General features: G+C 41.8%; 2 protein-coding genes across 7 annotated transcripts in view; one reads left to right on the top strand and one right to left on the bottom strand.

Moving 5' to 3' along the window:
* Positions 1-15,283, top strand: part of SYNE2 (spectrin repeat containing nuclear envelope protein 2) — a 265,942-nt gene extending 250,659 nt beyond the window's left edge. The window contains exons 105-117 of the mRNA XM_037901108.2: positions 1,764-1,901; positions 3,148-3,342; positions 3,870-4,152; positions 4,501-4,569; positions 5,403-5,542; positions 6,457-6,592; positions 8,596-8,807; positions 10,210-10,410; positions 11,261-11,389; positions 11,898-12,089; positions 12,677-12,763; positions 12,947-12,990; positions 13,988-15,283. Coding sequence (XP_037757036.1) covers positions 1,764-1,901; positions 3,148-3,342; positions 3,870-4,152; positions 4,501-4,569; positions 5,403-5,542; positions 6,457-6,592; positions 8,596-8,807; positions 10,210-10,410; positions 11,261-11,389; positions 11,898-12,089; positions 12,677-12,763; positions 12,947-12,990; positions 13,988-14,213 — 2,052 coding nt within the window. The 3' untranslated portion in view covers positions 14,214-15,283. The remainder of the gene's footprint in view (positions 1-1,763; positions 1,902-3,147; positions 3,343-3,869; positions 4,153-4,500; positions 4,570-5,402; positions 5,543-6,456; positions 6,593-8,595; positions 8,808-10,209; positions 10,411-11,260; positions 11,390-11,897; positions 12,090-12,676; positions 12,764-12,946; positions 12,991-13,987) is intronic.
* A 4,803-nt stretch (positions 15,284-20,086) lies between these two features.
* ESR2 (estrogen receptor 2) overlaps positions 20,087-25,722 on the bottom strand; it is an 87,734-nt gene continuing 82,098 nt past the window's right edge. For all 6 annotated transcript variants that reach the window (XM_007068003.4, XM_043548477.1, XM_043548479.1 and 3 more), the window contains one exon: positions 20,087-25,191. In XM_007068003.4, the coding sequence (XP_007068065.2) occupies positions 25,008-25,191 (184 nt within the window). In that variant the 3' untranslated portion in view covers positions 20,087-25,007. The remainder of the gene's footprint in view (positions 25,192-25,722) is intronic.

Raw genomic sequence — 25,722 nt, 5'->3', positions numbered from 1 at the left:
CTCATATGGAGGCCATTTGGTGGCATTTGTCCTTAACAAATAGATTGACATTAACCAGCACTGCTGGAAGGTGAAGAGTAGGTGAATAATAGGCAGTGTTTTGGAGAGCATGTCTTTCACCCCTCCCCCAGGTAGTGCTGCTCCTGTTCTGCCTCTCCTCTGACCCAGCTCCCTTCTGTGGCTGTGTTCATGGTACATGATGCACTCTGCTTAATGTCTGCCAGAGTTTGAGACACTTTACTTTGACTTCTTCCTTTGCCTTCTGAACCAGTCCTCAGGTGACCTATGCTGCGTGGCAATCCTGATACTAAACAAGGCTCCAGGGGCTGCTGCACAAAATATAGGCTTGCTGGGGGCCTGCTGTATCATAAATAGGGCTTTTTATGGGCTAAAGCATAAGCCCATTTTACACAGAATACACCTCCCTATCTTAACCACATCCCTTTTTGCTTTGAACTCTGTCACACCTACTATTGGGGTAATTTCAGCACTGGAGTAAATAGGTGCGTCTCTACTGACTTAATTGGAATTGCACCTATCTGTTCCAATACTGAATAAAATTCTTTGTGCCTTTCTGAATTTAGAGGGCAAGGTCCTGAGGTCAGCTGAATTGCACAGAGGGCAACTTGGGGCTGGGGTGCAAAAAAGAAGTTCTCTCCCTAGATCCTGGTGTAGTGTTGTACAAGGCCGCTGTAATTTATGCTGGTTTGTGACAGGCCCAAAGGGTTGAAAATGTACAAGGTATGGTGAAGGGCCATACTGGCCACACCACTTTCTTCAGCCAGACCTCCTTCTCCTGCAACGTGAGCCACAGTGGAGGGGAGTGGCAAAAGAGTATTGGGACACGAAGAGGCTCGTTCTAATACTTAGGTGATCCTCTCTGAGCTGGTTAAACTGACTTCAGGGCTCAAATACCTGTGCTGTGGCCTGGAAAAGCTAGTCACAGCCCAATTTATGATATAGCAAGTTCCCAGCAAGTGGGAGGAAGAAAAATAAATTCCCCAAAATCAGCAGATCTGACTGTAACCACGCAAAGGGAGCAAACCTGCAGTTAGAAGGTGTCATTTGCACTCTTTTACCTAATCTCTTTTCAGTATATTTATTGTTTGGGAACTGTTTAGCAGTCTGTGATGGAAAAAGCTCCTCTTCCGATCTCCACCTGGGTGGGAGACAGCAGGAAGTAGAACAAATTTATACAAATGGCTTTAACACCAAATGGCATGATAATTACACTTGAGTGTATTTCCACATTCCAGCTAATCAATCATTTTGCTAATTTTGATGATCTAATTTTAATTAGAGATGGGACTTTTTTCCTTTATCTAAACTAGCTGCTAAAGTTAGAGCAGCAAAAACAGCTAAGGCCTGGTCTAAATATGGGTTTTGTACTGGTAGAACTATGTGGATTAGGGGTGTGGATTTTTTTTTTTCACAAGTATAGTTATACCAGGACACCCCCTCTTCCCCCATAGTGTGGGTGTAGTTATACTGGTATAAAGATGCTTTATACTCATATACCTCATTCCCCTTCCTATGTGGCATAAACACCTTTATATCAGTATAACAGTGTCCGTGCTAGCGGGGGTTGTAGGTTTAAGTATACCCAACTTAGACTAATTCTGGTGTGTAGACAAGGCCTTACACACATGTCTATTTAAAATGAACAGCAATTCTGAAAGAAAATGCCAGTTTCAAAATGCTCCTATGACAATCTTTATTCAGTAACTAAACTAATAATGTACAGCTGCCCTTTTCTTATTCAGTACTTCACCAACCAGAGAGATGAGTTTGAGGGAACAAGGGAAAGCATTCTTGTGTGGCTCACAGAAATGGACCTTCAGCTGACAAATGTGGAACACTTCTCAGAGAGTAACTTTGACGACAAAATGCGGCAATTAAACGTATGTATCATTCAAAACAGCTGTTTTACGGAACAAAGATGATGTCAGTCTGTAGTCTCTTGACAATGCCTGCCAGTTATCTATGGGCTCGTTCATGACAACATACATTATGTCCATCAGATCATATTTGTTATAGGATCAGTAAACTTTAAAAAATAATTGTACAATTCAACATAAAAAATACTTTCTATAAAATGTAAGTTCAGTATTCAGAGTCTTCAATTCTATTTTTCCATTCCCCCTTACAACTTAGTGTCAATGACAGTTATATTAAACCTGAAGAATAGCTTAAATCTGGGTAAATGTAAACAGCAATCACTAAACAGCTATATACCTAAAATCAAAGTTTAGAAGGTGTTAGCCAACTTGTAGATAGGTCCAATTCTGTAATAATATTATTATCTCCAATTAGGATTTTTAATATAATGTAAGCATATTTGTATAATGATATTTGTATAATGTAGCATATTTGGGAGGTATATTCTTTGAAAATTTCAATCACGTACATGTGTACTAGCTTTTGTGACATTCCTTCAGGAAGGTATTAATTCTTTGCTACATGAATAATTAAGTTGATATTCCTTTTAGCAGTACTCTTGTCCTTTCCCCCGTAACACATTCTTCTTATTCCACAGCATGTATTCGGTTTTATTCTGTGCGAAGTTCAAAAGGTTACTTAGTGGCAAGGGGGACTTGATGGTTCAAGTTACCTATAGGTCACTTGTTCAAGCTAATGGTGACCAGAAGTTTTTGCCATCTATTTCAATAGCAAAGATAGAATGCATTCAGGTTTTAGTGGCTAGATCCCGACGTCACAAATACCATCATTGGTACTGGGGTGCTCACTGGAAGACTTTGCATAGGCATGAAGAATAGCCTATTCTTTCACACGCTTGAGGTGGTCCGTCCAGATCAGGATTGTGGTACATCCACCGGATAGTGTGGGCAAGTTTGCATCACTGTTGCCTGTGCTGATCTTGTTGCATGGATGGATCTTCACTTTGTGCTAATTTCAGTCAGCACCTAAATTCACACATTAAATTCACCCACACAACTTTTACTAGCAAAACAAAAACCACACCTTTACAGATGGTGGCTAGGAAGCTATCTGCCAAAAGAAGATAGATGACTGTGCCAGTGTTCAGATTCCTTTCCCTTTACAGTGCTAGAGCAGAAGGACAGCCTCAAGCACAGGCAAGAAAGAAACACTGCTTAAGTAACCATTTCTTATGTATGCTCAATATAGGGTTTCCAACAGGAAATAACCCTAAACACCAATAAGATCGATCAGCTCATAGTTTTTGGAGAGCAACTGATTCAGAAGAGTGAGCCTTTGGATGCTACCCTGATTGAAGATGAGTTGGAGGAACTGCATAGATACTGTCAGGAAGTGTTTGGACGAGTCTCTCGGTTCCACCAAAGATTGACTTCCAGGCATCCTGTAAGGGATAAGTATGGTCTTGGTGCTTTGGCAGGGTGTTGGTATGAAAACGAAATACTCATTGCATAGCAGTAGCTGAGTAGCAGCATGGTTTTAATGCAGGGGTGGGCAAACTATGGTTTGGGGGCTGCATCCGGCCCTCCAGATGTTTTAATCTGGCCCTTGAGCTCCTGCTGGGGAGCGGGTTCCGGGGCTTGCCCTGCTCCAGCCAGGGAGCGGGGTCGGGGGTTTGCCTCGCTCCGCGTGGCTCCCAAAAGCATAGCATGTCCCCCTTCCCACATAGGGGCAGCCAGGGGGTTCCGCATGCTGCCCCCGCCCCAAGTGCCGCCCCCGCAGCTCTCATTTGCCAGGAACAACAGCCAATGGGAGCTGCAGGGGTGGCGCCTGCGGACGGGGCAGTGTGCAGAACCGTTTGGCTGCTCCTCCGTATAGGAGCCAGAGGGGGGACATGCTGCTGCTTCTGGGATCACTCATTAAGTGACCTAGATCTATGTTCATTCATCACAACATAAAACAATTATTTTTAGGGGACAGAAGATGATAAAGATACATCTGAAAATGAGACGGATGCAGAAGACTCAAGAGAAATGCAAAATGATCCCTGGCATAAGAAGGCAACAAATGAGGTGCCTTCTTCCCAGCAGTCCCTTTGCCATCTTGTGTCCCCTGCACCGCCTCATGAAAGGTCAGGCTGTGAGACCCCTGTCAGTGTTGACTCCATCCCACTTGAATGGGATCACACAGGTGATGTAGGGGGCTCTTCCTCTCATGAGGATGAAGAAGAAGGAACATACTACAGTGCTCTCTCAGGTAAGAGCCAATAATCCCAAACATTTTTGTTTCACTATAGCCACCTCCAGGATCCCTGAAGTGGCACCTGTTTGTTTGTTTATTTGTTTGGGGGGGTTAATTTGTAATGATAGAAAAAAGTGAGTGTTATTTAACTCTTCATGATATTGTCTGGACAAAAAGGATAGTTTTGTCGAAACCAAACTTAAAGTTTTGAATGACTCTCCCAAATTCCTTGTTGTCTAAAAATGTCTGATGAAAATAGTAATGAAGTTTTTCCTTTCAGTCAGTATTTCAGATGTTTCTGTTTAATATTCAGTAAATATCAAATATTTGTCCAGTGAGGAAAATGACGTTATTCTCTTTCAGATGTAGAAATCACTGAAAATCCTGAGGCATATCTTAAAATGACCACAAAAACTTTGAAAGCATCTTCTGGTAGGCACCTGCTAATGCATGTGTCTGAACATGGCAATCTCCCTGTGGTGCACGCTATACTCCTAAACCTGTTTCATACGTAACGTCTGATTTCCTGCCTTGTGTGGACACCATGTGCCATTGTGTCATGGTGTTTTTACGCTGCAGTAGAAACACATGTACATTACAAAGCAGTCAAGGACATGCCATTTAGAATTTTCCTGTCAAATGCAGAGATGGTTAATGTGCATTTCATTATATTGATCCAAAATCTTTCAGCTCTTTCATGGTGGTTTGGTCTGGGTATTATTTTTTTCCTTGTTGATTGTAATCACCTATTTACTGAGACAGTAGTTTAGTTTTGCAAGTAAAAGGAGCACTTTCACTATCGCTTATAATTTTACATTGTGTGTGACAGAGCCTTGGGCATGCCATCAGTTAAATCCCAAATGAGCATTCACTGTTCTCTTCCAGTCAGGACAGGTCTATTCTTGACTCACTTGTCATGCATTGCAGCAAAATGATCATATCATGGGAATAGGAACTTCCCAAAACTATGGTGCAAACTTTTCTTTTCTTGTTTTAAATCATACTGCAGCCAAACATTTTCAGAAGAAAATAAAATGTCCCATAACTGCATGGCTGTCATTTCATTACCTCCTGGATTACTGCTGACATTTTGCAAATGTGCATGCTTTGCAAGGAAAGCTGCAGAACTGTCATTTTGATGCCATCACTTGGTGCCATATTCTTCAGAACACTTCTTAATTTATTTAAAAAGTAAATGCTTCACTACAGAGTTCAGGGGCTCAGATTCAGGGTTTTTTAATTTCTTTTTTTTTTTAATGTGGCAGGAAAATCCATTTCAGAAGCTCTTACATGGCATTCCCCGGAGAGCCCAGCCTGCAGAAAACATCAGTACCACCAGGCAGAGATGGTGAGAAATGTGCAGTCTGGCAGCCCAGAGACAAGTACCCCATATAAGCCAGGCTATGTGAGTTCCAGATCTGTGGACATTAATTCTAAGCAATTAAAGATTAATCTTTAATTCCTGCAGACTCCAGGACAATCCCTAGAAACTCTAGGTTCAAAGTATCCTTTCTCAGCATGCAGGCTGGAAGAGGGGAAGGGGGTCTGCCTAGACACAGCCTGCTACTCCTCCCATTTCTGGTCATTCAAAGAGCTGCCCTGATGGCAAAGAGGGAATTGCCAGAGTGACTGTGCCTAGGGCAGTAGGGAAGCCAGAAGAGAGCTCATTCTTTTAGTGGTTGGTTTCCAGCAGTAGTGAAACTGGCAGCAGCTCTACCTTCATCTCCTTCTGGATTGCTTATTGTACCTGCTCTGCCAGCTCACTGTTTCAGGGGGATTAGGCCATAGCCATCAATACTCTAGTTCTCATGGGAATGAGGTAGCACTGGGGCCGGGCTATTAATGGTTATTGTTAGAGATGCTTGTTATTAGTCCATCGCCATATTTTTTCTTATAGTAGCTCTTGCCAAGTCTCAGTACCTGATGGAGTGAATGGAAATGCCACAGATACTAGATTTTATACAGTGGTTCAGAATCAACTAATTTCTATCAATAAATCACTAGGGCCCAGATCTTCAAAGGTATATAGGCTCCTAAACTTCCATTGAAATCACAGAAGTTAAGAGTCTAAACACCTTTAAGGAGTTGAACCTCTCACCAGATTGGGTCATTACTGTATTTCTACTAGTAACTGTTTGCATATTTACCTGGTATACATAAAATGCTGTTGCATAGAGATGATGTTGGCCTGCTGCACCTTTATTAAGTATAACTCTCAAAACCTACACTTTTATACCTTTTATACCAATGTGCATGCAACTTGAAGGTTCGTGGGCATTTACAGCATGTGAGTTTAATAAACCTATGAAATAATTCTAGGTTAAACAGCTAGTGTCTGCAAGCAGTGGGAGCACGGACTGTGTGAAAGAAGCATCTGCTATATTGAATGATGAAGAGCCCCAAAATGAACAGGGGCTTGTGAGCATTGCAGTTGCAGAGAAGCAGTCAGGTACAGGTAAAGATAAACAATGTAAAAAAATGAATAATGGCTATTATGAAATGGTTTATTATGTGACTCACAAGTAAACAAAGCAAAGACAACATGACAGTACACTTACATTGAGAAAAGATGTACCACGTTCTCCAAAAGGATAGATTTTGCTAAGCCTTCTTCTCACTTGACATTGTCTGACCTGTGTTTATTGCTGAATTCTCGGCCCTTATATTTTATCTACTAGACTCAAGAGTTTCAGACTCATCATATACTTGACTTTTGTCTTCTTACTGATAAAAGTGAAATTGTTCCCATTCATTTCAGTGAGGTTCTAGCCACTTCAAGGGATTTTTAATCAGACTGTGAAAATTCTTTACTGAAACCAAGAAGTATGTTACTTTGACTAAATCAAGATTGGTTTAACTTGTTTTCTCAGTAACTTATACTCCAATCACAAGGAAAAAATGGTATATTACAGCTGCCATTTACATAAGCTCTTGATTAACCAAGGCTTGGTAATCTTTGCTACATTTTTCAAGTTAGAGCAGATCCATACTAAGAACAGAGACAGTTGAGCAGGCTCCCTTAAGCTTACAATACCCTGTACCATAATTATAAACCTCCAGTAGAGTGAGAGTGATAAATTGAAGCTATACCAACCATTTTATGCTGTGACTGCATCAGCACACTTTGACCAGCATCAAGCCAGGTCACTGTGTGGATGGGAGATCTCCAAGGCAGGCCTATGTGCTGAGAAGTGATGTTGGTGATTGAGTGGTTGACACTCTTTCTTTTCAGTCAGCACAGAAGCAATACTCCAACATGGTTTTTTGTAGCACTATGCTGCTGGAAATGCCTCTTTCAGATGATACATAAAACTTGGTCACTTGTATTTACTTTCATCCCATGGTTGTTAATCCTGTTGTTTTTGCCAAATTCAGTCTGGATAATTACATTCTACCTCTCTATATTTCTTCTGTATTTCTGTCTTGATAATGTATTCCTCAATTACCGTGGAAAAAATTCCTGTGTAGTGTCAGGTAACCTGTATAGGTTGTATATCTGGTTGTAAAGCTGACCTTTCAGGATACAAGTAGTACATTATAATAATTTTATTATTATGGTATTATTATACAAGATGTCGCAGAGCAGATATACCTGTCAGCCCCTTGGGGCAGTATAGCCCCTCAGCCCGAGTCACTAAGGGAAGCCTGGGGTTCAGGACAGTAAGGCCTAGTAGCTGAAGTCTAAGTAGCCGCCTTCCTTCCCAGGGCAGTATGGCCCAATGGCCTAAGTCAGTAAAGCTGTCCTGGGGTTCAGGACATAGGGCCTAGTTGCCAAAGTCTAGGTAGCCGCCTTTATTCCCAAGGCTGTATGGCCCAGTTCACCTCCCTGCATGTCGGTGGTGTCCACAGTAGGTCAGATGGGGTAGGGGGCCCGGGCCTACCCTTCTCTGCCAAGTCCCGATCCAGGACCCGAGGGAACTGATACCTCGCTTCTCAGTCACCCATCACTACCATTCCTTCACTGGGGAATTGTTTCCTACCCTTCTTCCAATGCAGGGGATCCCTCGGCAATCACTGCCTTGGCAGTCAGCTGGGCTTTGGTAGAGGCACCAACCTGGCTGGCGTTGGCATCTGGTGACTCCAGCACTCTCCCAGCAGGAGCCTGCAGTACAATTAACGATGGTCAGCCTAGACTGAGCTGAGCTGCTTCCTCTTATACTGTGGTTCCAATTAGAGCATGCCCAGCATGGGTGAGGGGGCATGGCTTCCTCAGACCAGAGCATGGGATTAAGCTTCTCTGGCTTCCTCAGACCAGAGCATGGGATTAACCTCCTCTGGCCCAGTGCAGGACTGATATACCCCATCACACAAGGAAAGAGACTCTCTGGTCAGAAACTGATTGTAGAATGGGTTCTTTAGAAACACTAAACTTGATAGTTTGTAAATAATAATCTGTTCTGTTTTAAATAATATTCACATTATTGGCGTGTTAAAGCATTTCTTGGTATATCACTGTAGCTGTTATTGAGAGATGGGAGCTCATTCAAGCTCAGGACCTAAGAAATAAACTTAGAATGAAACAGAATTTACAGCAGTGGCAACAACTGAACTCTGACCTCGGTGATATTACTGCTTGGCTGGATAAAACTGAAGAAGAGCTGGAAGAATTACAGAAAGCAAAGCCTGCAACCAATATGCATACAATGGAACAAAGAGTAAAGAAACTGAAAGTAAGTTGTCGCATACTGAGAAGTGAGGTTTTAAGAATGTCATTACTATTTAAAAGACTTGTTTCTCTGATCAAATAGTCTTTTCCTATAATTTGTGAATACTATATTAACAATAAAGTTTTTTAGGCTGTTACCATCCAACTGTATGTGAGATTTCTATCCTAATGTGTGCAGATTTGTATGCACAATGCCTGATAATTGCTCAGGTTATTATGCATCTCCCAGCAAACTGAGGAGAGCAACTAGACCCAGAAACTAGACACTTTGTGTAGCTCTTCTAATGGACTATTTCAAAAGGTGGAATCACACCTCAGTTATCAGATACTGACTTCTGTTGAAGTGAACATCAAGATTTATTAATCAAATATGCAGAATAAATTCATTATCTCAGTTAATATTAGGTTAGGAAAGAGAACAATATTTAATTTGAGACACAATAAAAAATTGGCATTCACCAGAACATGAAGTGCAGGTTGCTACACTATTTGTGATGATACTCTTAAATCTTAAAAGTTAAGCTGGGCTGAGCCGGGTCTGTACTTGGATGGGTGATATGCAAGAAATTGCTAGATTCTTCCAATTTCTAGCTGCCACTCCTCCCTGTAAGGCAGTGCTGGACCCTTGACTTCAACCCGATGTTAAGGGGTACTATGTTGCTGGAAGTGTTTTTTGTTTTTTTTTTGGATGAGATATAATTTCGACCGGGGTAGGCAACCTATCGCATGTGTGCCAAAGGTGGCATGCGAGCTGATTTTCAGTGGCACTCTCACTGCCTGGGTCCTGGCCACCGGTCTGGGGGGCTCTGCATTTTAATTTAATTTTAAATGAAGCTTCTTAAACATTTTAAAAACCTTATTTACTTTACATACAACAATAGTTTAGTTATATATTATAGACTTATAGAAAGAGACCTTCTAAAAACATTAAAATGTTTTACTGGCACGTGAAACCTTCAATTAGAGTGAATAAATGAAGACTCGGCCCACCACTTCTGAAAGGTTGCCGACCCCTGATTTAGACTATAAGCTTCTTGGGACAGGAGCCATTGCCATCACCTTTGTTCTGTCCAGGCAGTGCACAGAGTCATTTAATAACTGTAAAATCAAGGTCCTGAAAACTTGTAAATACTATCGAGCTTCTAACAGAATGTAGAATTTTTAACATCCAGGTCATTGCAAAATTCTACCTTATGCAATTACATTATTGCTCCTGCAATTGCCAGTGGGTATTCAACTTCAAGAAACTGAGAAATTCTGCCTTAAAGTCTTCCCTAGAAATATCTGGAAAATGCTTTTTCAGATCTAGTGACTCCCTGAAATATTTGTGATTTCTTAGTTTGTGGAGGATTGTTATAAAAGGTATTGATAATTCACTGAGGGTTCTAATCTGCTTCTTTCTTCAGGACATGCTTAAAGCCTTTGATAACTACAAGGCTTTAGTGTTCTCTGTTAATCAGAGCAGCAAAGACTTCCAGCAAACAGATAGCACTGAATCAAAAGAGCTTCAAAACAGACTTCGACAAGTGAATTTGCGCTGGGAGAAAGTATGTCATTCAATGGACAACTGGAGAAGGGGTTTACAACAAACCCTAATGCAGTGCCAGGTAAATAGAGCAAACATTTGTCTTGTCACACTTTGAATGAGAGTTTATTTGTAATGAGCTGATTAAGTAGATTAGAGGACACAGTATGGCAGTTGCAGGAATATCAGCAGTTCCTTGGAATTTTTACTCAGATTATAGATTTCTTTGAATGTATGCCCTTTTTTATGCACAGGATAGCCACACTAGTGGTAAATAGCACTTACACTGTTTTTCATAGAATCTTAGAAATGTAGGGCTGGAAGGGACTTGAGAGGTCATCTAATCTCCCCCCAGCACGGTGAGGCAGAACCAAGTAAACCTAGAGTCTTAGTCAATGAGAGGGATTCCACAATCTCCTTTGGAAGCCTATCCCTGAACTGAACTGTTCTTATAGTTAGACAGTTTTTTTCTGATGTTTAACCTAGTTCTCCCTTGCAGCAGATTAATCAGGTCATTTATCCTACCTTCAGTGGAGAACAATTGATCACCACCCTCTCTATAACAGCCCTTATCATATTTGAAGGCTTATCATGTTTAAAGCAATTTGCAAGCAATCCACACAACATGCCTGAGAAGTAGCTCTACCTTATTTCCCGTGTTTTATAGATGACATGGCGCAATTGAAGAAGAGATGTTAAATCACTTGCTTAAAGCCACAAAAGGAGCTGATAGAGTTGGGACCACTAGTCTGAGCTGTTACATGTAGTTTAGCACAGGATGACCAGTCATCTTTTTGAGTAACCCTCAACAAACCTAAGTAAAAATACTTGATCAACTGTTTCATTGCATAACAACAGAGCAAGAGTGTTTGGCTGATTTTATTACAATACTCCAGGCACACATTCTTGTAAACCTTTACTTGTTTCTTCAGGATTTCCATGAACTGAGTCAGAAACTACTCTTGGGACTAGCAAGTGCTGAAAATCTAAGACATAATGCACAATTCACTGATCCAAATGCTGACCCCCATACAATACTGGAGTGCCAAAAAGAATTAATGGTATGTTATGGGTTGGTTATTGAATCAAGGTACGAGACTAACATGCAAGTTATTTCCACAAAAATAAAAAGTAACATAGTTATTTCTAAAAAATGGTTGTTTGAAAGGAAACAGGTACAGTTTGGGGATACTTCATTTATACATGAATAGATTTGTGGCTTTAGGAATTGGTTGACTAATAAATCTAGCTGAAGCTAAATATGATGGAGGTACTGTTTGTGAACAGATTAAGTACTCACGAAGGTCCGGATTAAGTGCACCAGTTTGTGTTGAAGTATGACCAGGTTATGAATAATCTTTCCCACAAAACCCTGCAATTACACCTAAATCCTAGTCTGCAACACCTTCTGTGAATTGTTCCTTTTGGATCATCAATCATGCTGCATTAGTCACTGGAACTGTTGTAGAAATAAAATTAGTTCATCTTGTTATGAAATTATAATCCTCCCACAAGTTTAGAGCAATTAGTTATACTGATTGTTATATTTCAAACCATTTCTTTTTTAAGCAACTGGAGAAAGAGCTGTTGGAACAACAGCTACAAGTAAATGCTCTACAGGAAATCTCCACCTACCTTCTAGTTAAATCAGATGGAGAAGATTATATTGAAGCTGATGAGAAAATACACGTAATTGGAAAGAAACTGAAAAGGCTTCTTGAACAGGTTTCACATGACTTAAAAACTTCACAAGGAAACATGGTGAGTCAGGGGTATGATTTTTAAACTTGATTATTAACAAGTGCTATGATAATAAAGGATACAAGAACCAGTGCTGCAAAACCAGCCCAAAATGTAAAAAATCAAGAGTAGAAACTCTAAAAGAAAATCAGGCTGGTTTAAAACTTGTATGTATTTAGAGCTCCTTATTGCCTTATTAAATATGAGCAATTATTGGGACAAGAAATATGACGCGTGTGTGTGTACATAACCCCTACATGTTGTATGTCCATCAATCAATATTAGATATACCCTGCCTTATGCCTCAGTGGGAGCTTGAATTAGACCAGTTTGGCTTACTGACATGTTTTCAAGCTAATATATCAGCACATATCTGCCGCTCATGCTTTCTGTTCCTTCCAAAGCTGTTTCTCAAAACTGCACAGGATAAAACAAGAATCCTAATCCATGGGTGCTTAGCAGTGGAACTGTTTGTTCTTCACAAGCTGGCTGCCATCCATATATACACGTGGATAATTTTTTAAAGATAGCCATATACAACATTTTACAGTTTTTATGTTGATGCTTTATGTATACACATTTTAGGGGTGTGTGGTTTGTTTTTTTAGGACATCAGTGCATTTCTGCCAGCAGCAGATGACTTGGATTCTGGAAGTTATCATCCACTAGTAGCGAAATCCAGCCCACATGAAACGGCAAGAACTTTTTAAATTAAATGCCTGTTTTTCTAAGATTTTTGCTGTCTTTTCATCCCACCTTCCCTTGAATTGAATCTGTACTTTAGCCTCAAACCTTTTGAAACTTGCTCATTTTAGTTATGAGAAAGTTTACATTTTAATGTCCTAGAGGTGGGTAATAATAAATGTTTATCTTAACAGGTTGGTGTAAGGAGAACTTCGGAAGGCAAGAGCAGCCGTGTCAGGTAGCATGTGATTTTTGGTAGAAATGTAGAGTACGTTTTAAAATAAAGAGAGTAGGCAAGCCTGATGGCTTTGTGCCAGTGTGTTGTACTGCCAAATGGCAAACAAATGTGGGGAGACCCTGCTCCTAATGGGTCTGTACACATTATGGAGGCAATGTATCTGGATTCATGGCTGACTTCACTGTTTCCCCCAGATACCAACATGAGGATACAGTGGTGGTACATAGAAGTAGCACCTTCCTTTGTGTCTGCTTAGCCCAGTGGCTCTCAAACTTTTTTTTACTGGTGACCCCTTTCACATAGCAAGTCTCTGAGTGCGACCCTCCTTATAAATTAAAAACACTTTTTTAATATATTTAATATATTTAACACCATTATAAATGCTGGAGGCAAAGCAGGGCGGGGGGTGCAGGCTCTGGGCAGCGCTTACCTCACGCAGCTCCAGAAGCAGCAGCATGTCCCCTCCCAGGCCCCCGCAGCTCCAATAGGCCACAGATCCCCACCACCGGGAGCTGTGCTTGGAGCCCCCTGGCTGACTCTAAATGTAGGAGCCGGAGGGGGGACATGTTACTGCTTCCGGGAGTTGTGGCACGCATGCATAGAGCAGCCCCCGACCCTGCTCCCAAGCAGGCGCTTGAGGGCCGGATTAAATCGGTTGGTGGGCCAGATGTGGTCCACGGGCCGTATTTTGCCCGCCCCTCTCCTAAAGGCTAAATAAATTACATTAAAATCTTTTGGGGGATTTTCCTTATGTATTAGACTTTGTTATTAGTGGTAATACGTAGTAGACATTCTCCCCACTTTTTTTTTAAACTAGATTTAAGTGTGTTTCATATCTAAAGCAGTCTCTGTTCCAATAAGTGAAGGTTGCCTTCCTTAAAATGGGGGAGGAGAGGGTTAAGGTAGAGGGCATGCGTGACAGTGTGCGTGCAACATGCTAATTACCTTGTTTTTAACATTTTCCCCTATCAAAATATCCGATATCCTTTCTTTACAGAATGGGAGACCAGCCTGAAACCACTCAAGCAACTTCCAGCCCCCAATCCTTCTTTTATCGTGTATTAAGAGCTGCTTTACCTCTGCAGTTCCTCTTCCTTTTGCTTTTGCTTCTGGCCTGCATGATCCCATCCTCAGAGGAAGACTACAGCTGCACACAAGTGAACAACTTTGCCCGCTCTTTCTATCCCATGCTGAGATATACCAATGGACCTCCACCAACCTAGAAAGTGTCCCATCACTCTACAATATACCAAAACACATTTTCTCATGGGTGCTTATTTTCATGCTGCTTCTATCAAACAGTGCATTCATGTACTTAAATATAGAAAGTTTCATAGTGTTTCACATTTTGACCCTCTCTGCTATGCTTTCCTGACACTAGCCACTAATGCACCTGTTTCCTGGGTCCCACAGCAAGAAATGCACACAGTACTACTACTGAAATATAAGTGAGGCATTATTTAAATGGCCTCCTTCCAATGCATAGCAGGGAAGGGAACATATTAAACCTCACAAGATCTTTTCAGAATTTCAGTGAGTAACACAGCATTGTTCGTACAGAAAATGAACTTTTTCTATACATTTTTTAAACTCTAAGCAACATACTTTGATGCACTAGATACAAGCATTTTATAAATACAGTCCTCATAACTTGGAAGGTCCACAGAACACGTTGAGAGACTAATAATGGGACATTAGTTACAGACACTATGGTAATGTAATATTAAACACTAATGGTCTCTGTCATGGTTTAATATGACAATAGCAATCTTAAGTGCATGCACATATCATTGGCAACAGTTTGCATCTTTGGGTACTGTAGTAAACTGATAAACAGATTTAAATCTAATATTTTTGTTATATTGTACTTTTCATACAACACTTTCAGTGAAAATTATACATATTTTATGTGCAAAGTGTTCAGTGCTTAGGACTGCTGTGTTGTAGTTGGATGTGTCATTTTTTATACTATGTTTTAATTAAGAATTGATATTGCATGGAAGTGGTTTTATATTGTGCATATTTTCTAAATGAAAATAATTATGATGTAGATTATACACTATATGAATACATATGTAAGCTGACTTTTTAATCAAATATTTTTGGTTTAATAATCTTCTGAATAATGTACAGTATGCCAAAAGAGATTTTTATAAGTTAACTTCAAGACTCTTCACATTTAAAGTGAAGCTAAAACTTCAGGTGATGATATGAGAAAAAGTTTTATTAGAATAACGATGTTTGGTGGAGGTACAGTTCAAACATTTTTCTCATTAAAATTCTGCTGATGGTTGCAATGACTGAATCCTTTACCTACTGGACTTGATGCTTATAAATGAACATGTAAAGCAAAATGCTTCATGGATTGAATACAGCTGAGTCAATCCAAAATGCTTTAGAAACTAAATGTGGTGCAGCAATTTGCAAAGAAGGACACTCCATAACTGGTCCACTTATTTCCTTACAAGAAAAATCAGAAATAGGTTATTTGCCATAGCTCATTTTCTTTCCCCAACCATCTTCCCCCAACCCCCACTCACCCCTACAAGAAGAGTAAATTCAACAATTTAATGCCCTCCCCCCCTTGAGACCATTGTCTTGAAATACCTTCACAACCGCAAAGCAATTTCTATGACCTTCCCCATTATAGCTCACTCTTAAGGAAGGGAAGTGTACAGCAAGGATACTCCATCCAGATGGCAAAAAGCCCTTGCTGCAGTGCTAATAATCTGCATTCTTGGCTGCGCTATGGGACACATGAACAAACAAACAACCTGGGGGGTCTAACACCATGTACCTTTTCGAGGTGGGGAGGAAAAAAATATTTTAAAAGCAGTTTTACAAAAATGCACAAAATACCAAACTTTGTATCTTTCCTATCCGCACCCACATTTGCCTGCTTTGGCATACTTGTAACTCTCCTGCTACTCACGATATCCACAGCTACACTCCCCATCCCCCCTTCACACAGGTTTGTGAAAACAATTTGTTTTATGTTTGCACCTTTGGAAAGAGAGAGAGTCCTTTAAAGTCTCCCTGCAGTGAATGTAAATAGATTATGGCCCAGGCCTGTACACCAAATGTGCACTAGAGCCCCCACTCTAGCTTGTTCCCAGGAACTACTAGCAGAGAGTGGCACCAGCATAGTGAAAGCACAGAATGAGGAGGAGAGATTTCAAGTGTAAAGAAGCAGAGTCCAAACTGCCCTGCTTCTCGCCAACCAGAAGTCCTCCTTTCCTTGGCACAGAGGTCTCCTAGTAGCCACACCAAATTCTTAGGCCTGGGCTACGCTACAAGTTTAGGTCGAATTTAGCAGCGTTCTCTCGATTTAACCCTGCACCCGTCCACACGACGAAGCCCTTTTTTTTCCAACTTAAAGGGCTCTTTAAATCGATTTCTTTACTTCACCCCCGACGAGGGGATTAGCGCTGAAATCGGTGTTGCCGGGTTGGATTTGGGGTACTGGGGATGCAATTCAACGGTATTGGCCTCCGGGAGCTATCCCAGAGTGCTCAGTTGTGGCCGCTCTGCGCAGTGCTCTCAACTCAGATGCACTGGCCAGGTAGACAGGAAAAGGCCCGCAAACTTTTGAATCTCATTTCCTGTTTGGCCAGCATGGCAAGCTCACCTGCACAGGTCACCATGCAGAGCCCATCAGCACAGGAGACCATGCAGTCCCAGAATTGCCAAAGAGCTCCAGCATGGACCTAACGGGAGGTATGGGATCTGATCGCTATATGGGGAGACGAATCCATGCTGGCAGAACTCTGTTCGAAAAGATGAAATGCCAAAATATTTGCAAAAAATCTCCAATGGCATGAAGGACAAAGGCTACAACAGGGACCTGCAGCAGTGCCGCGTGAAAATTAAGGAGCTCAGGCAAGCCTACCAAAAAACCAGAGAGGCAAACGGCCGCTCCAGTTCAGAGCCCCAGACATGCCACTTCTATGATGAGCTGCATGCCATTCTAGGGGTACAGCCACCACTACCCCAACCCTGTGCTTTGACTCCATCCAAGGAGTGTGAGGCAACACGGAAGCAGGTTTTGGGGGTGAGGAAGATGAGGAGGAGGAGGTTGTAGACAGCTCACAGCAAGGAAGCGGAGAAACCAGTTTTCCCAACAATCAGGATCTGTTTATCACCATGAACGTGGTCCCAGTACCCCCCCAAACCCACCCAAGACGAGCTCCCGGACCCTGAAGGCGGAGAAGGGACCTATACACCAAATGGTGAGTGCACCTTTGTAATTATTATACATGGTTTAAAAGCAAGCATGTTTAATGATTAATTTGCCCTGGCATTCATGGCCCGTACAGCTACTGGAAAAGTCTGTTAACGTGTCTGGGGATGGAGCGGAAAACCTCCAGGGACATCTCCATAAAGCTCTCCTGGATGTACTCCGAAAGCCTTTGCAAATGGGGAGGGCAGCCTTATTCGTCCTCCATGGTAGGACACTTTACCACGCCAGGCCAGTAGCACGTAGTTGGGAACCATTGCAGCGTATGGTCCCAGTGTTTGCTGGCATTCAAACAACATCCGTTCTTTATCACTCTGTGTTACCCTCAGGAGAGTGATATCATTCATGGTCACCTGGTTGAAATAGGGTGGTTTTAGTAAGCGGATATTCAGAGGTGCCCATTCCTGCTGCGCTGTTTGCCTGTGGCTGAACAGAAATCTTCCCCGCTATTAGCGAGGTGGGGGGAGGGGTGAAGCCATCATCCCAAAGAATTGGGCGCGGTGGGTGGGTGGGGGGGTTAGTTGGTTTCTGCTGCACGTGAACCCGGAAACCTTAGCTCCTCCTTTTAAAACTGTCAACCCATTTTAAATGACCAACCCAATGGCTACTTTGTATGGGAAATGAGGGCGCTGCTGTTTGAAACCATTCCCACATGTTATGAAGGTTAAAGAAGCCAAAAGACACTGGCTTACCATGGCTGCCTGCAAGCCGAATTCTGCTGCCCGGCCCTGCGGGAGTAATCTCTCACACCAAACCAGCATACTCTCAATAAAAGAGGCAAAATGCGACCTTGTAATGAAAGCACATGTGCTATGTAACGTTAACAGCAAGGTTTACCATGGAAGAGCGTACCCACATTGTTCTATAAAATGTGTCTTTTTATCTACCATGCTCCCTGTTTTTTCCTCCACCAGCTGCATATGTTTCTCCTTCCCAGAGGCTAGCGAAGATTAGAAGGCGAAAATGCATTTGCGATGAAATGTTCTCTGACCTCATGCTGACAGAGCACAGCAAAATACGTGGAGGCAGACAATGTCAGAGTGCAGGAAAACACAATATGAGCGCGAGGAGAGGTGGCGGGCTGAAGATGGGAGGTGGCGTCAGCTTGCTGAAAGAGGACAGGAGTCAATACTCAGGCTGCTGGAGGATCAAACTCATATGCTCCAGCATATGGTTGAGCTGCAGGAAAGGCAGCAGGACCACAGACCACCACTACAGCCCTTGTGTAACCAACCGCCCTCCTCCCCAAGTTCCATAGCCTCCTCAACCAGACGCCCAAGAACGCGATTGCGGGGGCCTCCGGCCACCCAGCCACTCCACCCCAGAGGATTACCCAAGCAACAGAAGGCTGGCATTCAATAAGTTTTAAAGTGCTGTGTGGCCTTATCCTTCCCTCCTCCACCACCCCACCCCATGCTTCCCTCCTCCACCACCCCTCCAGGGCTACCTTGGTAGTTACCCCCCTATTTGTGTGATGAATAAAGAATGCATGAATGTGAAGCAACAATGACTTTATTGCCTCTACAAGTGGTGATCGAAGGGGGAAGGGGAGGGTGCTTAGCTTACAGGAAAGTAGAGCGAACCCTGGGGCGGGTTTCCATCAAGGAGAAACAAAGAACTTTCACACCCCGTAGCCTGGCCAGTCCTGAAACTGGTTTTCAAAGCTTCTCTGATGCACACCACGCCCTCCTGTACTCTTCTAACCGCCCTGGTGGCTGGCTGCGCATAATCAGCGGCCAGATGATTTGCCTCAACCTCCCACCCCGCCATAAACGTCTCCCACTTACTCTCATAGATATCATGGAGCGCACAGCAAGCAGTAATAACAATGGGAATATTGGTTTCGCTGAGGTGTAAATGACTCGATAAACTGCGCCAGCGTGCTTTTAAACATCCAAATGCACATTCTACCACTATTCTGCACTTGCTCAGCCTGTAGCTGAACAGCTCCTGACTACTGTCCAGGCTGCCTGTGTATGGCTTCATGAGCCATGGCATTAAGGGGTAGGCTGGGTCCCCAAGGATTTCAACATCCTCAACGGTTATTTTCTGGTCTGGAAAGTAAGTCCCTTGCTGCAGCTGTTGAAACAGACCAGAGTTCCTGAAGATGCGAGTGTCATGTACCTTTCCCAACCATCCCACGTTGATGTTGGTGAAATGTCCCTTGTGATCCACCAGTGCTTACAGCACCATTGAAAAGTACCCCTTTTGGTTTATGTACTTGCTGCCTTGGTGCTCCAGTGCCAAGATAGGGATATGGGTTCCATCTATCACCCCACCCACAGTTAGGGAATCCCATTGCAGCAAAGCCATCCACACTTCCTGCACATTTCCCAGAGTCAGCAGATGGTGCAGTACGACTGCTAGCCATCATCATCTCCTGGGTGCTCGGCAGAAGACGGTGCAGTACAACTGCCAGCAGGACTGAATCGCCATGAGACGAAACTTAAAAGGGAAATGACCTGGCTGAGTCACTCCCATGTCTGCCCAGGCGCTCCTGACAGACCTCACTGAGGTCGGCTAAAAGAGCACGCTGGAATACGGTGATGATGGCTACCAGTCATACTGCACTGTCTGCTACCAAAAGGCAATGAGCTGCTGCTGTGTAGCAATACAGCACCGCATCTGCCAGCACCCAGAAGACATACAGTGACGGTGAACTGAGCAGGCTCCATGCTTGCTGTGGTATGGCGTCTGCACGGATAACCAGGAAAGAAGGCGCGAAACCATTGTCTGACAATATGTACCCAGAACTACCTGCGACAATGTTTTTGCCCCATCAGGCATTGGGATTGCTACCCAGAATTCAAATGGGCGGCAGAGAGTGCAGGAACTGTGGGATAGCTACCCAGTGCAACACTCCGGTAATCGATGGTTGCCGCGGTACTGTGGACGTACTCCGCCAACTAAATGCACTTAGAGCATTTGTGTAGGGACACACACTATTGACTGTATAAAAACGCTTTCTACAAAACCAACTTCTATAAATTCGACCTAATTTCATACTGTAGAGATACCCTTAGTCCCCAAGATGAGGCATATTAGTGCAGTAAGCAGTGCCCTAAGCATTAGTGTCTTTCTGAGAATAATCAATTCGTTTTTATGACTTTTGCATATATGTTGCATTTTTGTATTTCTTTACATTTAATGTTTTTGCTGATCCAGGCTTGAGGGTAGTCCACATGATTCAAACCAATTTTACAGCAATACTGCATCAGTGGGTAAGAAAGAAAGGAAGAGTGATTTTATCACCTCTTTCCCCATCCCTCTCTTCTCCACATTATATTATACTTATTTCATTTTGAAATAGATTACTTTTATCTTGTCTAGAGCGTCCGTATTTTTAGTTCTTTAAACCTTTATCAAATCCAGGCATTCTTTGTCATAAATGCCCATCTAAAGCTTTCTGCTAATTACGGATTTTAAATTGCTGACTACAATATTCAGTACGGATGCTATTAAGCAACTTTTGTAAGAGAAAATTTGAAGAAAATGAAAGGTCTAAGGAAAATTTCATAGCCTACAATTTACCTTCATTACGTATAATTCTATCACATTGCCAAGGTGATGTGATATAGAATATACAAGGAGCTTTTACCATATCTCAAAATGTCCCAAAAAAGTAAGTTGGAAAAGAACCTTATCAAGCTATCTTTCAGACTTTTTCAAAATTATTTTTACTCACAGTTGATTACAAAAACCCTTTCATAGCTTGACAGTGAAGTCTGGCCTCTGCTTTTTCACTGCAGGGTTACTTCCTAGGGCTGGGCTGGGCTGTAGAAAGAAGAATTTTTTAAGATAAAGAATTGTAAGTTTTGCAAATAGATGCGGTACGTGAGGAAAAGCAAAGCAAATGAGAGTCTAACAACTTCAGGAATAACTATTTTACTCCTTAGGAAATTAGCTATTTCTTATGTGGATCACATGTTACCAATGGTTTATTTCTAATAATTTTCTGTACTTTACTGGGTCTACTTTTAATAGCGATAGGAGAGAGTTTTTAGCTGCTGGGAGGTAGGCTGCATCAGGATCAGTTTAACCCAAAGAGTCACCCTTCATCCTTGCTGTCAAAAACAATATTTAAAGAGAATGTGATCCATGACATGGCATGTCAAGACAAACAAACAATAAGGGAAAAATCAAGTTTGTGATTTAAAATGATAGTCACCTCCAGCTACACAGCTACTACTACCAAAAAAAAAAAAAAAATACATTACACATTGTATGATACTTGTTTATTTCACCACAAAAACCTACAATCCAAAGAAATACACATTACTGGAAAAATACCATAAGTCTACAGAAGTAAAAAGCAGCTGAGATAAGGTAATTTTTTCCACTTGATTTGGCATTCACAAAATATTTGAAAAGACATCAAATTCTAAAAACATTTGAGTTTTAAACTTTTTCAGTGAAGGTACACATGTGAAACAGAATTTATAATACAAAACTAAGGGAACAATACAAATTCACAGTAACTGTAGAGTGTTAACAATTCATGGAGATAACTGCTTTTCATGAAAGCAAACCACAAAAAAAAATATGAAAATCAATCCATTATTTAGCCAGTACCACAAAAAATTAGCATCTTGCTAATGTGTCAGTCTAAAAGCCTTGAGAAAACAAGAACTGATGGTGACCACGGCATACTAGGAATTTAGGTAATTCTTGGTAACAGAGATTGCAAAAAAAATTTTAAAGTGCGTAGACAGAAGTAAAGGCATAGAGATGAACTACAGCATCCTTTTTGAATCACTACAGTTTATTATTAGCAAAACTTGATAAAAAGGAATGCGTTTTTTACATTGCCCACAAATTCACCTTTATTTACATGGCTAAAAATGTTAAATGAGTAAAAATATTTTGTCATTTCATTTTTTTTTTAGATTTGTCAGTATATCTAAGCATTAAAGATAAGTTTCTAATAGCTATTTTGTGTTACTCAAATATACATACATTAAAATGATCTAAAACATAATGGTAACTCATCTTTAATATACAACAACGCTATAATTTATTATCAGTTATCTCAGATGAATTGTGGTCTTATATAGACAGTATATGAGGAGGTTACCCACCTGTGCAGTAACTGATGTTCTTCGAGATGAGTGTCCCTGTGGGTGCTCCACTGTAGGTGTCAGTGTGCCCCTGCGCCGTTGTTCAGAGATTTTTACAGCAGTACCCGTATCAGCCGTGCATGCGCGGAGCCTGCCTCACATACCAGTCTTGTCTTAATAGTGCGCATGTGTGGCCGAACTCCTCAGCTCTTTCTCTATAACGGAGGCCGCCCCAGCTCCAAAGTAGAGGGGAGGAGGGTGGGAAGTGGAGCACTCCCAGAGACACTCATCTCGAAGAACATCAGTTACTGCACAGGTGAGTAACCACCTCTTCTTCTTCGAGACGTGTCCCTGTGGGTGCTCCACTGTAGGTGACTGAAAAGCAGTATCTCTCAAGGAGGTAGGGACTTTGGATCTGGAAGGAATGCAGTAGATAAAACAGCTCTGCCCACATGTATCAGTGATGGGTCCCTGTGTAAGGGCATAATGTTTTGCAAATGTATTTTCAGAAGCCCAAATGGCAGCTCTGGAAATGTCCTTAAGAGGGACATTACGTAGAAAGGCCACTGAGGCTGCCATGGATCTGGTGGAGTGAGTCCTGATAAAAGTCGGGGGAGTCACATTCTGTTATCGATAACAGAGACAAATGCAACTCGAGATCCAGTTGGAAAGTCTGTGGTTAGAGTCAGATGAGCCCTTAGAGCATTCTGCAATGGGGACGAATAGCTTGTCGGAACGCCTAAAGGTTTTAGTCCTGTCCAAGTAGAAGGACAAAGCTCTGCGCACGTCTAAAGTGTGCATCATAGATACAAAGGAATTTGCATGTCGTTATGGAAAAAGGTAGGGAGATGGATAGGCTCATTGAAGTGGAAAGATGAGTGCACCTTCTGTAGAATTCTGGGGAGTAAGCGTAGGGTGACTTTGTGCTTAAAAAATATGGTGTATGGCGGATCTGCCATAAGGGCCTGATCCAAATCCCATAGAAATCACCAGAAAGCCTCCCCGCTGACTTAGATGGGCATCAAATTAATCTCTAATTTCGTTTTGTCACATACCTAAAATGACAATAATATACAACTAAACACTCTGGTATCTAGTCAAGTCCATTAATCTCCAGTGTTATTATCAAAGGCTAATGAATTTAATTCCAGCATGAAACAGAATATTACATAAGCAAATTGACAGAAAAAATATTTTCTTATTTTCCAAATGAGGCTATGGGCCATATTATATGTCCTTTCAGACTCAATGCACCTTAGACAGCTGCAGAAATCAACAAGACAGACATTTTATGTGACTATATATTTAGTGACATGCCAATAATGAATCGCCACACATGAAGCAGTGCACTTCATAAGTGATCCGTCCCGTCACCCATTCCCAGCTTCTGGCAAACAGAGGCTAGGGACACCGTCCCTGCCCATCCTGGCTAACAGCCACTGATGGACCTATCCTCCATGAATTTATCCCAGAGGCATGTTTCCCTCTCTCATTTAGGGTTCTTTTAGGAGGGCTGAAAAAGCATAACTTAGGGTAGAGCTTCCCTAGCAAAGCAAGTTACATGTAACTTCCTCTTGCAAATAAGAGAGCAAAACTGAGTCATGTAAGTAAAAGCAGATCCCAGCTGAGCCTCATCTCTACTTATGCTACTACTCCCTACAGTTATGTACACTGCATTTCCAGAACCCCACGAACCTGACAATACAGCTAGACACTTCTGTACTCAAGATGGAAGTGACAGGAAGATTGTGAAATTGCCTAGGAAACCATTTAAAAAAATAGTTCAGTGGACTGTATCACATTATTTTTACTAATGCACATAATAAAAATTAATTTCTTGATCCTTCATACCTACACATTAAGTCATTATAAATATACAAAACAACAGCACATTAATCTCAGTGACAATAAATTTTAAAATTTAGTATTAAATGAAAATGACTAAGCAGTCAAGTCAACCTTTAAGCCGATGAGTACCATGCACAAAGAAACAGTTCAAATCCTAAGAGTAGGCTCACAAAACAAAGAAACCTGTTTTTATGTTTATGGAGCTGGTCTTTAAAGTGGTCCCACAACCAATTCTGAGTGGCTCAAATGAAGCCCGAGGAAGTGTTTCTGTGTTCCATCTGCATCCATTGCATAATCATACGAGGAATAAACTCATTTAAATTGTACATGTGTCTTGGCACTTTAACCACGTTAACTGAAATGTAGGCATTTCCCCAGTGATCGTCATCATATACACGTAATCAAATCCCTCCCACGTGATGTAACAGCTGTACATTTCATATGTTGATATATTGAAAGAAAACATAGTCCAGTGGTTAAAGCAAGAACTGGGAGTCAGGACACTATTCCCAGCTCTCCACTGTGGGTTCTTAAGATAGTCACCTAGCTTCTCTCTGCCTCAGTTTACCCATTTTTAAAAAAGGGGTAATAATAATTTCCAATCTCACAGGGTATTGTGTTCATAAGTCTCAGACAGAAAGCATTAGTTTAAGTGCAAAGTATTATGTCAGAAACATGGACAAGATGTGCTTCACACAATACAGGAGGCGATATACAGCCTTATCCGAGATAAACATACAAATCTGAAAGATTAGAATAGAGCCCCAAAAAGGTTGTCTAAGAGTCGTGAGACATATCAAGTTTTCGACAGCTCTAAATAATGTTGTTTTGCTTCACAGTTTCCTCCAAACCTGATCTTCCAGGTAATTATAAAGTTACTGTGCTGCCATATTCCATGCATCATCTCTAGTTTGTTCTGATGGGCCTAATTCAGAATCTGTGACTGCAGACTTTCTTTGGCCTCGAAGCGCATGTGCATTCAACATTTCCAGCAACAAGTCATAGACTGGGACCACATTTTTACACTTCATGCTCAGAAGGTGCTCCATACCTTTGTTACTGTGAATAAAAACAACAAGTCAACACACTGAAGTGGTTTAAATACATTTAATCTGAGTGGGGATTTAGGGCTGGGACGTAATGACAAGTTCAGAAGTCAACACCACCCCTCTTTTTTATTCACAGTTTCAAAATTGCTAAGGGCTTAACCATCTTCATGCTCACAATCTCTTAACATAACAGAAAGATTATATCATTTTAACCCCAGTTAACAGGCTGCTGTGTACTGTCTCTTTAAAGGAGCACCCAAATTAAGGTTTTGTGAGGGTTACAGTGAGAGTGGCTGAGCATGGCAGAGAAACGCTTTTGTGGAGAACTCTGGGCTGGAAGGGTTGTTGAGGTCCCCCTGCAAAGAGTAACTCAGTGGTGGAAGCCAAGATGAGATCCTCGTGCTTGTCTGCTGGCTGTTGGCGCCAGGGCTGTGAGCCACAGCAGCATAGCATTTGAGATACCCATAGTTGCAAGACAAGTGTTGACTGAACCCCTTCCTGGCCTGGGTGAACCCCATAGTGTCACACCATGGCAGATGAA

Source organism: Chelonia mydas, chromosome 6 (assembly GCF_015237465.2).
Source record: "Chelonia mydas isolate rCheMyd1 chromosome 6, rCheMyd1.pri.v2, whole genome shotgun sequence".
NCBI lineage: Eukaryota > Metazoa > Chordata > Testudines > Cheloniidae > Chelonia > Chelonia mydas.
Note: the sequence above shows the minus strand (reverse complement) of the source record. Positions and strands in the feature narration are given on the sequence as shown.